This window comes from Arachis hypogaea, chromosome 3, assembly GCF_003086295.3.
Source record: "Arachis hypogaea cultivar Tifrunner chromosome 3, arahy.Tifrunner.gnm2.J5K5, whole genome shotgun sequence".
Classification (NCBI taxonomy): Eukaryota; Viridiplantae; Streptophyta; class Magnoliopsida; order Fabales; family Fabaceae; genus Arachis; species Arachis hypogaea.
Window position 1 is genome coordinate 108203645 of NC_092038.1, and position 12846 is coordinate 108216490.

The 12846-nt window shown below is 37.4% G+C and overlaps 1 protein-coding gene and 1 long non-coding RNA gene across 3 annotated transcripts; one reads left to right on the plus strand and one right to left on the minus strand.

Moving 5' to 3' along the window:
• The first annotated feature begins 6022 nt into the window (after positions 1 to 6022).
• Positions 6023 to 12045, plus strand: LOC112790862 (uncharacterized). 2 transcript variants are annotated; one of them, XM_025833459.3, is made up of 3 exons: positions 6023 to 7434; positions 11003 to 11545; positions 11619 to 12045. In XM_025833459.3, the coding sequence occupies exons 1-3, from the start codon at positions 6502 to 6504 to the stop codon at positions 11724 to 11726; spliced, it is 1584 nt and encodes a 527-aa protein (XP_025689244.1). In that variant the 5' UTR covers positions 6023 to 6501; the 3' UTR covers positions 11727 to 12045. The 2 variants fall into 2 exon arrangements, with proteins under 2 accessions (XP_025689244.1, XP_025689245.1); XM_025833460.3 differs by lacking the exons at positions 11003 to 11545; positions 11619 to 12045 and adding an exon at positions 8510 to 8906 and having other exon boundaries at positions 6215 to 7434.
• LOC140183827 (uncharacterized) lies at positions 9217 to 10350 on the minus strand. Its single transcript, XR_011880080.1, has 2 exons — positions 10019 to 10350; positions 9217 to 9439 (listed from the first exon to the last, which is right to left on the minus strand). It is a non-coding gene; the product is annotated as an uncharacterized lncRNA (long non-coding RNA).
• Positions 12046 to 12846: the final 801 nt, after the last annotated feature.

The following is a 12846-nucleotide window of genomic DNA, read 5'->3' on the forward strand; positions in this document are numbered from 1 at the left end:
TCTGAAAATTTTCTTAATTAAATTTATTCTTAAAAAATTTTAACTTAATCATATTAGTCATTCTATCAACTCTTTTAGTGATGATGTCAAAATTTGCTAATGTGGCATATCAAGTGACACCATAATATACACTTAATGGTCTTAATTGACTATTAATATAATAAGTTTACGAAATTAGATTAAATCAAAACCTAATTGAGAAGAGAACTTAAGGTATTGAAATTCTTCCATTTAGGGCAATTTACCCAAATAAATAAATTTGGTGAAAGCTTTACCCAAAAACACAAAACAGAAATCTGTTACGTGCATATGCATTTTGACATTTCTATGTAATCCGTGCGAAGTAACCACGGTTTCACATTTGAACGTAAACCGTGGCTGCTAGCAACGGATTAGGAAGGAAGAAAGCAAGGCATAAACCGTGGCAGGCTACCACGGTTTATGTAGAGGGCGCAGTAAAACCCCTGTAGGTTACCACGGTTTACGTGTTAGGGGCTATAAATACATAATCCGCTGAAGCTCCTCACAGATCATTTGTGTCACAAACAAAATTTTGAGGGTTGTTGGTTTGAGAGAATTTGTGGAAAGCTTTGAAGGTTTGAGAGGTTTGGGTGGTGGAGCATGGAGGATGAGGATCGCTTGTACCGACTAAATAGCGTCGCTCACGTGGCTGGATATATCGACGCAGAGGTTAGTTATTATTATTATTATTATTATTATTATTATTATTATTATTATTATTATTATTATTATTATTATTATTATTATTATTATTATTTTTTGTATAAATATTGATATTATTTTGGTTATTGTTAGTAAAATAATTTTTTTACATTTAATTTTTATTGTTATTATGAGTGCATCGTATTAGTAGTTTCATTGTTACTGTTATAATTAGTGTTATTGCTATAATTAGGGAATCAACAAAACCAATGTGAGGCTTCAAATATTTTTTTATAAATTATGTTTGATGTTATTAGTAATGGTCATATGTTGAGGGATTTTGTTACCCACATTTTGCAGCCTACTAGGGTGATTAGCGACGTTAGGAGACAACAGAATATGCCCTTACACGACCGAATTATACCATATCTGGAGACCGCGGGCTTGTATCATTTGGCTAGGCTTAACAGTCAGTGGTTCTGGATTGATGAGCCTCTCCTTAGCGCATTTATTGAGCGGTGGCGTCCTGAGACCTACACCTTCCATATGCCCTTTGGTGAGTGCACTATTACTTTGCAAGATGTGGCATATCAGCTGGGTTTGCCGATCATGGTGAGCCCGTCAGTGGGTGCCTGACTAAGTTTGAGAATCTGATGGAGCACGGTAGACCAACATGGGTGTGGTTCCGCGAGTTGTTTGGGGAGTTACCTCCGCAGAATAAAGTAAAGCAGAAGACAGTGTGCTACACATGATTCCATGAGAGGTTCCGGGTTCTCCCAGCAGATGCTAGCGATGAGACCGTGCGTACGACTCTTCCCAATCTCCATATATTTGTGCCACTGCCTTCTGTTTGGCCATCCAAACCTTCCTGTAACTAGGCCTGAAACCGTAATCGGCTTCTGTAGCTTGTTGCAATACCTTTATCATAACCGCAGCATCTGTCCTAACCAATGGAAGAATCCTCGCACATATAACGTGGTAATCCAACTGACGGTGATCATTGGAAATAGAGGTTGCCAAGCATGTGTGTGGCCCGTTGTACCTCCTAACCTCCTAACGTAGCGCAACGCGAATCAACCAAGTACAACCCTTGCCAAATTGCTTGCATTTTCCATGATACTTCAGATGATCTGATTCGATGACTCTGTACTCAACATCTCGCCGGATGCTATAGTCCTTCACACTCAGCACAGCCTCATCTTTATTCTGAAAAGATTGCCCAATCTGAAATTCTGTAGAAGAGCCCCCGACCGTGTTACCACCGTCCTCCTGTTGACCCAGAACGTCCAAGTTTAGTGTGGAGAAGTGTGGAGGGTACTGCTAAGAAGCAGAACTTGAAGGCCCATGCTGATGCAGTGGATTGGCACCTGTGTCATCGTCGTTGTCCCCGATTATATCAACAGGCTCCTGGTCAGAGTCATCATCACACATTGCATTCTCTACTCAATCAGGTTCACCAAAGCCTTGCATATAAGGTAACTGGCCACCACCGGTGCCCACGACGTAAGCCTTCTCAATGACTGGTGCATTCTCCAACTGTAGAGAACCAATAACCTCCGTTCGGTCTAAATCAACCGCGAACGTAGGGGATCCGACCGGCGGAAGATACGGTCTGACCGCAGGCATCAAACTAGACGCACCTCCCGCGGCAATCGAGCTATGAACTGGAGCTGATGCCCCAGAACTGTCGACGCTGACCTCCAACTTCGCAAACAACTCGTGAATTCGGATCTCTGGAAAACTCCTAACACAATGGAATAGAACCCTAATATCTTCGTCAGTCGCTAGCACAAAGGTATCATACTGAACACCGGTCGAGACAATTGTGATGGGAATCTTGTAGAATAGCTTCTTCACCCACTTGCTACCAAACACGCCAAGCTTTTGCAAGATGCTGTTCTTTAAATCGGACAAAGTGCTTGACGAACTAATGAAGACACTCAGTGGTTCTCTGTCAGTGAACTTCACACCATGGCTTTTGCTTTTTTTTTTTTTTAATTTTCCCAAAGCAATGCACTAAGGCAAGAACACTCGCTTCCTCACTTGCCATTGTGAGAATGATCTCTTATGCAGCTTGAATATCACCCACATATATATAGAGTTTCGGTCCTCCTAAACCGTGGTAACCTACAATGTTTTATGCCCATAATTTCTCCTTCATAAACCGTTGTAGCCTACAACGTTTTATGATCAACTCGAAGCCTTAGTAAACCGTGGTGACCTGCCACGATTTACACACAAAACCAACCATTCATAAACCGTTGCTGGCTGCCACAATTTATGTACAACTTGAAAACCGTCACTACAACAAATCCTTAAGATAGCGACGGTTATTTTGCGGCGGTTTTGTAAATGTGCCGAGAAAAGACAAATTGCGGCACATATAGCGGCGGTTAAAGGTTGGGGCTGCAATCCGGACGACATTTAGCGGCAGTTTTGCTAAAACCGCTGCTATATTGCTGTAAGGTTAACATTTCGCGGCGGTTTTCTTCAAACCGCCGCTATATTGCCGGTCAGGTTTGTATTTCGTGGCTTCTTTTTGAAAACCGCCGCGATATGTCCGCCGGTGACTTCTTGTTAGGCATTTTGCGGCGGTTACTTTTAAACCGCCGCAAAATGCATATTACCACATATTGCAATGTTTTCTTTAGTAATAATCATTTAGGTATAATCTAGTTAAGTAAATACTACTATCTTAAACTATATATGTTTAAATCATTGTTACTTAAACTTGTAACACTTTTTCTACATTCGTTTTACATAAATAAAAATTTCACAAGTTAAATAAGCTATATATGTTAACTCATGTGAACAAATTTACCAATAAGATTTTTTTATTTACTTTATTGGCATTTAAATTTGCATTCAAATATGGATGTAAAAGAAGAAAATAAAATCATATTTTGGACTAATTAAAAATCAAACATTTTTTAAAAATAATAATTATATATATCTTCTATAAAATATTAAAAATAATAATTAAAAATATTTTCTACAAGTCATTAAAAATTCAAAACGTTATAATTTTACAAAAATTATAATTTTAAATTATCATTTTTTTATTTTAATGATTTGTTGGGCATTTATTAAAATAAAAAATTTAAATTTTTTTAAATAACAATCTTAGCTTGTATTCTTAGATATAAGAATTCATAATAACTAAATTTAAAATAAAATAATATTTTTTAAAAATTAAATACTAAATAGAATAAAAATATTTTTATATGAAAACCAATCAATTATCTACATATTATTATGGTTAATAGATTCAATAATGCTAACTGACCAACAAAATATAATATTTTTGACAAATATTTTACTAATTTTAAATATTAAAGACTAAATTCTAAATCTTAATAAATATTTTTAGAAAATATTTTATTTTTAATAATTTATAAAAAATATTTATAATTATTTTTTTTTATTTATGATTGAATATACTCTTTATTGAATTTATTATGGATATTATTAGATGTACTCTTTATTGTACTCTTTATATATGCTTGGATCATATATAAATAGACGTAAATTAATTCGATCTACTATGGTCCAAAATTAATTCGAAGCAGACTCATTCGAATTACTAGGGACGACCTAGCGTGCATAATTCGAATCACCCTGGTTCGAACTACCATAAGACTATATGCAAGCATAATTCAAATTGGACAAATTTCAATTACAAGCATTACTACTAATTCGAATAGGACTAATTCAAAGTAGTGTTTGTTTGTCTAATTCAAATGAGACTGATTCGAATTACATAAAAATATGCTTTTGGGAGATCCTGGTAATGTTTTTCAATCTGGTAGAATTGTGTAATTTAGTCCTCCATTTGATTTAATTGTGAATTTTACCCAATATATAAGGTGCCTATAATAACAATGATCAGATATATAAAGTATACAACAAAAATCTATGTGGCAATTAAATGTGTTCATATGATATATATAATTATTAGCGCTATATACATCGAAGAGACATTTGGCTTGGTGGTAACATGACATTGTTAAAGCTTTTCTTTCCTCCAGGTTCCAAGTTCGAGCCCTACCTTCTTCGTTTGTGGAAGGCTTTGCAAAGTTGATATTCTACAGTGATCCACACGTTGTGGGTCTAATGGTGGAAGCGCGGGTTTAACGATTGAGTCAGTTGGACCACCGGACGGTCCGGTCCGATTCTAATAACTATATGTTGTTTTCGTTTATTTGTTATTTAGCGGCGGTTGCAAACCACCGCAAAATTGACAGATGTTTAGCGGCGGTTATTCCAGCGGTTGACTAAAACCGCCGCTATCCGTTTTGCCGCGCCCTATCTTCCGGCGTTTCATAAAACCGCCGCGAAATGTTTCGCGGCGGTTCAAAACCGCCGCTAAACGGCTCCAGGAACCGCCGCTAAATGGCGTTTTTGTTGTAGTGCGTGGTAGCTTCCCACGGATTATATAGAAAGGTGAAAATGCACATGTACGTAACCTTTTTCTGTTTTGTGTATTTGTGTAAAATTTTTACCAAGTTTATTTATTTGGGTAAATTGCCCTTCCATTTATGGTTGATTTGATCTAATCTCATAAACTTATCATGTTAGTTAGTATACCAATTAAAATTACTATGTGTGTATTATGATGTTACTTAACGTGTCATATCAATAAATTTTGACGTCATTAGCAATAAAAGTGATAAAAAGATTAACATGACTAACTTAAAATTTTTAAAGGACAAATTTGATTAAAAAATATTTCAAGAACCAATTTAAAAAATAAATAATCTTTCATGGACTAATTTAACAATTTGCTCAAACTAAAAATACTTAAAAACTATAGAAATTTATATTTTTAACCATAAAAGGATAAACGTCCTAATACAATATTATATGGACATCAACTATTATTATTTTAGATTAATAATAATTTATATTTATATTTATAAAAATTTATACACATAAAATATATAATTTATATTTAATAAAATTTATTTATTAAAAATAATTTAATATTTGTATTGGTTAAGTATTGGCTAAAATTTATAAAATGTCCTAGCCTCAAAACTTTCTGTAACTAAATCTCCTAATCTTGTTGGACTTGCAATTAAAAAAGTCATCTTGCTTTGACTCCGTTGAACCCGATTCAACTGCAGTGGCCATTTCTGTCAATTACATTTGAAAAATGAAGTTACGAGGTTAAATTCTAGCCGGTATTGAACATAGACAATCCAAACCGTTGGGTATGTTTTATTGGTAATTAGTAATAATATACTAAGCCTATCAAAAAGGTAATAGTATACTAAGTACATTAAAATGAATACTTTGGTTCAATAGGTCCTAAGTTAGTAAGTTTCATAAATATGATTTATGATAGGAGGTAGAATGAATATCGTTTCAGACACTCATGCGGCATCCTCCACAGAATAAATCAGGAATGCGATCGTGTAATTACTAATTACCACCACAGCATTCCTAGTTTACAGTCGTTGAATCTGCTTAGTGTCGTGTTGGGCCCCCACACAAATCCAACATCAAAACATTGGAATTCTCCTTCTCTGGCACTCGTGTTCCACTTGCACGCGCTCTTAGTCTCCCACTTTGCAATTTTGCATCTCATCTTATTAACTAATAATGACATTTAATTTAGGCGTGGAACGAGCTAGCTAGCTCCATTAGGAACCCGGGAGGAGAGATTGCAATATGCATGCTTCTCTCCTCTTTCATTCAAACACCTGTCCCCTGATTATCTTCTTCCCCCTTTACTCTTTTATTTTTTGTTCAATCACATTCAATCTTAAAATTGCATTGGTCATCCCCTAATCCAGAACTAGAACTCCACTTTCCCTTTGCTAACTCAATTTAAGAATGAAAGATCCGGACAAGATAATTTGGGAACACGCTAGGAGTCCCAAATCCGGCACCCCTCTAGGTGGCGCCGCCGCCTCACAGCACAGAACATTGCCCAAGCTTCTGGTTCTGCTTATCCTCTTCGTTTCAGTCACCTACGTCGTCTACACACTCAAGCTCCTCACCACCTCACGTGACTGTCACGAGCCCCCATTTTCCACCCACACCCACATCCTCTCAGGAATAGGACTAACCGCAATCCCCACCATCAATGCCACCGCCTCCACCCTCAGGCTCTTGAACCGCACTTCCGCCGTCACTCGCCGCGAATCTCGGGAAACCGCCACCGACCAGACACAGCTCCGCCACGTTGTCTTCGGGATCGCGGCCTCGTCGAAGCTCTGGGAGAAGAGGAAGAACTACATCAAGCTATGGTACAAGGCGAACGAGATGCGCGGCGTGGTGTGGCTGGACAACAAGGTTAGCTCCGGCGGGATGGGAGAGGGGCTGCCGCCGGTGAGAATCTCGGGCGACACTTCGAAGTTCTCGTACACGAACAAGCAGGGACACCGTTCGGCGATCAGGATCTCGCGGATCGTGTCGGAGACGCTGGCGCTGGGAATGGAGAACGTGCGGTGGTTCGTGATGGGCGACGACGACACTGTTTTCGTGACGGAGAATCTAATTAGGGTTCTGAGGAAGTACGATCACAACCAGTTCTACTACATTGGGAGCTTATCGGAGAGCCACCTTCAGAACATATACTTCTCTTACGGCATGGCCTACGGCGGCGGAGGGTTCGCCATCAGCTACCCTCTGGCCAAGGCCCTCCAGACAATGCAGGACCGCTGCATTCAGAGGTACCCTGGTTTGTACGGCTCCGATGACCGGATGCAGGCTTGCATGGCTGAACTCGGTGTTCCACTCACCAAGGAGGCCGGGTTTCACCAGGTGAGTTCACTCGCTAGCTTCTTTCCGTGTTTTCGTTTTATTATTTTATTATTATATTATAATTATTGTTAAATTTGAGAGTCTTATCGTTTTCACTGTGATAATATGATACGTGGTTTCCTGTCTCTGTTTTGCTTCTATTTACCACGGGATGGGATTTGCTCATTTGCATGAGTTTGTCGGCATTATTTTGGTTTGGTGGGAGTGGGACTCTATTTTTCTAATTTCAAAAAGTTTTCGAATCCATTCTTTTTTATTAATATTTCGATTTTAAGGAGAATTGCCTGGGACTCGGGTGCTCTGGATTTTCTTTTTCGGCCTCAAATATTAGTTTTCATTGTATGTTTGTTAGTATTTTAATTTAATTAAAAAATAATACTTTAATTAGTTGAGAGAAAGGTTGGTTCCTGTTTGTGGACCCTTGGATTGATTGATTGAATTCAATAGTAGACTGATTTGGGTTTAGGCCTTTAGGGGGGTGGGCCCTTACGGGCTCGGTGAGTGTTGTGGGGTCCAGTGATGGGAGCAGCTGTGGATGGGGTTGAAAAACTGGGTTACCCATGCATGGTAGCATAGGTCCCCCAAAATAATATGCTAGTGTTGTGTTTGTGCCTTTTGTGTCGGTGCTTCATGGCATTCAATTTTCATCCGTGCCTACCATACGCATTCATCTTCCCTTTGCGCATTAACCCATAACCATAATGGTATTCACTCTGTAAAGATTAAGTGGAAAAAGGACATGTTGAGGATAATCTAACACGTAGATATAAATCTCCCGTTATTGTTTTATTTTCTTCTTTTCTTTTGCCTATTAGTTCATTACAGACACAATTGGACTTAAGGGTGTTCATGAGTATTGGTACCTAATAATTCGTCCGAATCTGAACCGTTAATAGATAATTGGTATAACCCGAACTGAACCGATGACACTCTATTACTTGATTTGGGTAATGGTTTTCGGGGTGCAGAATCTGAACCGACTCCCTATACTTTTTCAATTAAAAAACATATAAATTTAAAATATATATATTTTTAAGTTTTACTGATTATTAACCTAACCCTAAACTCATTGTAGCCTCCCCAATTCCCACCCACACCCATCGTATTTCTCTCCCAAAAGAAGAACCCTAGCCAAGCTTCCTCACAGTTACTCACCCTAGCAAATCGGTGGCAGCTTCCTCTCTGTCAACGTCTTTGTTAGTGTCTTCATCAGCGTCGTCTCTGTCAGCAGCATCGTCGTCTCTGTCAGCATTGTATTCTCCGGAGCGTCAGCATCATCTTCACCGCCGACTCTTCTTCTACTTCAATGCTTTAGAAATCTTCTTTTGCTTTAGTGCTTCAGCCGTCTTCCTCATTTTCATTTTGTTCTCTTTCATTTTTTGTGAATCTTATTGTTAAATTTTGTCAGTTTCTTTGTTTAGGGTTAATATTCTCTTCTATTATTAGTGAATTTTTGCGAGTCTGTTTGTGAATTTGTTAGTTAATTTTTGTAAATCCGTTGGTTTAGGGTTGATATTCTGTGAATCCGACAAAAGAATTTGAGTATGAATCAAGGTTGCAAAAACCAAATCGGTCATTGAACTGATAGAGTGACTGGTTCAATGGTTTAACCGGAATTCAATCGGGGTTAACTGATGTAATTAAATATAAAATAAAATTATTAAAATTTAATATATAATTTTAAATATTTAAATTCAATAATTTTTAAACTAATAAAATTTAAAATTTTATAATTTCACATAATAAATTGTCTACAATTTATAATTAAAAGTTCACAAACAATTTCAAACATCAATCTTTATAACTAATAAAAATCAAAATGCACTTAAAGATAAAGAAATAATGTTCAACCACAAACAATTATTCCAATTTCATAAAAATCATAAAAACAAAAAAAAAAAATACAATAGAATGAGAAAAGTTAACCATAAGAATTATAATGTTCTACAATAGCAATATCATATTGTTGAATACTATTCCTTGTGATGTTCTCCTTCTCATTCTCCTACAAATTTTCAAACCACATCAATTGGAAAAATCAGTACAAAAACAAAAGAATAACAACAAATAAACTAAATAGTCATAATCATAAATGATATAAACCGAGAGTTTTTATTATTATTATCCACTTCCCTTGAGAATTTCACCAACATTAAAACCAGAAACTTTGACAAACCCAGTACAAAGGGACTTGATTGGAATTTTCAATGCAAAAAAATTTGAAACTCTTTCCAGCATACTTCAAAGTTCAAAGAAGTGTATAAATTTAAACAAAAAATGTACAAGAAAGAAATGTAATTTGTGCTACTGAAAGATGAGAAATCCTGAAAAACAATTTTACCATACCACCATCAACAATCCAGAATCAGAAAAAATCAGCAACCAAAACTAACAATTCAGAGTCAGAAAAACCAGCATAAACAACTCAGAAATAACATAAACAACTCAGAATTAGAAAAAATTCTAGCATTAACAATGTTTATCAACAACGCAGAATAAGAAAAATCAACGGCTAGCAACTAAAAAATCAGAATAAATAAAATTAACAAAATAGCCAAAAATAAATTGAGCCAGTAGTGCTTACCGGCGGATAGGGAGGAAGGAAGGTGACGGAGTGGCGAATACTCCACAGCCGAGCAAAGAGAGACATCGCAGTGAGAGAGACAAAGAGAGCTCGGAGCCTCGGATAGAGAGAACTCGAAGAGAGAGATGGACACCAATATATTGAGCAGAGACGACGACGGAGAAGCCCTTTGCGGCGGCGTCGCCAACAGTTCCGAGCAGGCGATGGGATGGGGCTGGGTTCCTACCATAGTTAGGGTTTGCCCAATGAGAGAGAGAGAGAGGTTCCGAACTTTTGAATATTTTTTTAAACCATTGAACCGGAAAAAAATCGGACGGTTTTGACGGTTCACCAATTAACCGTCAGTTGACCAGTTTTTAAGTCAATTTTTTGTATGACGGTTTATCACATCAACCGAACCGGATGGTCCGGTTCAATTTTCGGAACAATGGTATGAATATGATTCGTTTTAATATTGCTAAAATTGATCATATCTGTTTCTAAATTTTGCTACTGAAAATTTTTTCCCTTTTTTCCCAATTTTTTTAATTTTTTTTTTCAAATTTAAGATGTAATCGAGTATCCGACCACCCAAACCAATCCAATCCGGAATTTAATCGGTTTGGATTGGTTCGGGTCTATTCTCAAAAGATGCCTTACCCAATCCAAACCGATCCGATGACAATTTAATTGGTTCGGTTCTAATTTGCCCTCAAACCCGATCCAATCTTACCCATGAACACCCCTAATTGGACTGACTTGACAAATGACAATTACAAAAACTATTAATAGCATATAACTATAATTAGCTTGTTTTACATGGATTTTGATTGCCAAAATTTCAAATGGTGATTGAAATGAAGCAAATGGTTTTTCCCCTAACTAACTAGGAACTACACATTGTACTTTGAATTTGGTGGTTGAACTTATGATGGTAGTTATTTATTTATTTGTACTTTTAGTCTTTATTAGCGACTGAGTCGAGTGGTTGGTGTATTGTAACAGTATGATGTGTATGGAAACTTGTTCGGGCTCCTTGCAGCTCATCCCGTGACTCCATTGGTGTCCCTGCACCACCTTGATGTGGTTGAGCCCATCTTTCCCAATGTGAGTCGCGTAGAAGCCCTTCAACGGCTTACGGTACCAATGAAGCTTGACTCAGCAGGCCTCATGCAGCAATCCATCTGCTACGACAAATCAAAGAGCTGGACCATTTCCGTTTCATGGGGTTTCGCGGTTCAGATATTCCGCGGCGTGTTTTCGCCCCGCGAGATGGAAATGCCTTCAAGAACATTCTTGAATTGGTATAGAAGAGCAGATTACACAGCATATGCATTTAACACGCGTCCAGTTAGCAGACACCCATGCCAGAAGCCTTTTGTGTTTTACCTGTCAAAGGCAAGATTGAATTCCACAACACAACAGACACTGACCGAATATGAGAGGCATCGCATTCCTCATCCTGAATGCCGCTGGAAGATGGCTAATCCCGCTTTTCTCGACAGAGTGGAGGTATATAAGAAGCCAGATCCACATCTATGGGATAGAGTAAGTATATTATGCTAATGCTACCTCTACTACTTCTAAATATGTCATTAACATTGCATGCTTTCGATGGCAGGCTCCAAGGAGGAACTGTTGCAGAGTAGTCAAGTCTTCTAAGAAGAAGAAAGGGACAATGGTGATACATGTGGGGGTGTGTGGGGAAGGTGAGGTAAGCGAAGCATAGTTCTGCCGTGTGGCTCACGCACTCATATACTATATAGTATTTAAATTCTCTCATTGGGTGGCTAGATCTCACGTGAAATTTTTTAGTTTTTTCCACCCCTTCACTGATTGGGAAAAGCAGGAAACTTTGTACAAAGAGAAGAGTTTTGTTGTTTAAACAACAATGCGCACCAGCGAATGGGGGAGGGAGATGTTTAATTTGTAATTTATAATTTGATTATTATTGTTATTATTATTGTTTATTCCCTCGCTGAAGAGAATCTCAAGATGCGTGCTTAATGCGCCAGTATACCATTTATATACTTTAAGAGTTTAAATTATGCCTTCTTCCCGGAACGGAAAGTCAGAAATCAGAAACAGCTGTTCCTTAGTACTCTCCCTAACTAATTCGATCATTAAGTGTAGCGTACCAGAAATTTTAATAATCCAACTTTTCTTCGTAGATCTTATCCCACCTTCTGGGTTATAGTTTCACACATTATTAAAAATGTATTTCACGTGGTAAAGAGAGCTATGTTCCCCGAAATACCTCCAAAACTAGAATCAGCGCTCCCCATGATCTGGTTCTGATACTAATATTAAGCAAAAGTCGAGATTTGAAGCTTTAATTTTATTTGCTAGCTGATAACAGAATGAACAGCGTCAAAAGTTTCGGCATATAATACGAAAGTTTATTGCCAAACAAGGATTAATAAATACTATGGCTTCTTCTTGCCTTACACTCTACGGTAATTCGATCACATGATGAACCAACAATAATATATAATCCAAATCTTTAGATATTAATCCAAATAACGTTGGTCCTAACAAAAGAAATATGAAGAGGGAACTAGTAAACAAGTTGCCCTCCGCAATAATTTATCAATACTCAAGAGAATCTTGTAGAATTAAAAAATGTTCCCTATGGATACTACAAGACAGTACGTAGTTGCAACCCAACGTTTTCTTCTTTCTTCATTTCTCTATCAAATATAGTAAATGTCCAAAATTTCTTCTCTCTAAATTCGACTGAATTGAGACCTTCACCATCTTTTCCTGCAATAATGGGATTCTCTCTTCGCTGCCACTAAACAAAATATAATGATGGTTGTTTCCTACACCTAACTTGCGGTTATATATAA

What these genes read in the sequence shown, in the direction of transcription:
- LOC112790862 (XM_025833459.3), top strand. Translation starts at nt 6,502, where the DNA reads ATGAAAGATCCGGACAAGATAATTTGGGAACACGCTAGGAGTCCCAAA. An exon ending in AGGAGGCCGGGTTTCACCAG is followed by an intron (nt 7,435 to 11,002) that starts GTGAGTTCACTC and finishes GTATTGTAACAG; the next exon opens with TATGATGTGTATGGAAACTT. An exon ending in ATCCACATCTATGGGATAGA is followed by an intron (nt 11,546 to 11,618) that starts GTAAGTATATTA and finishes TTTCGATGGCAG; the next exon opens with GCTCCAAGGAGGAACTGTTG.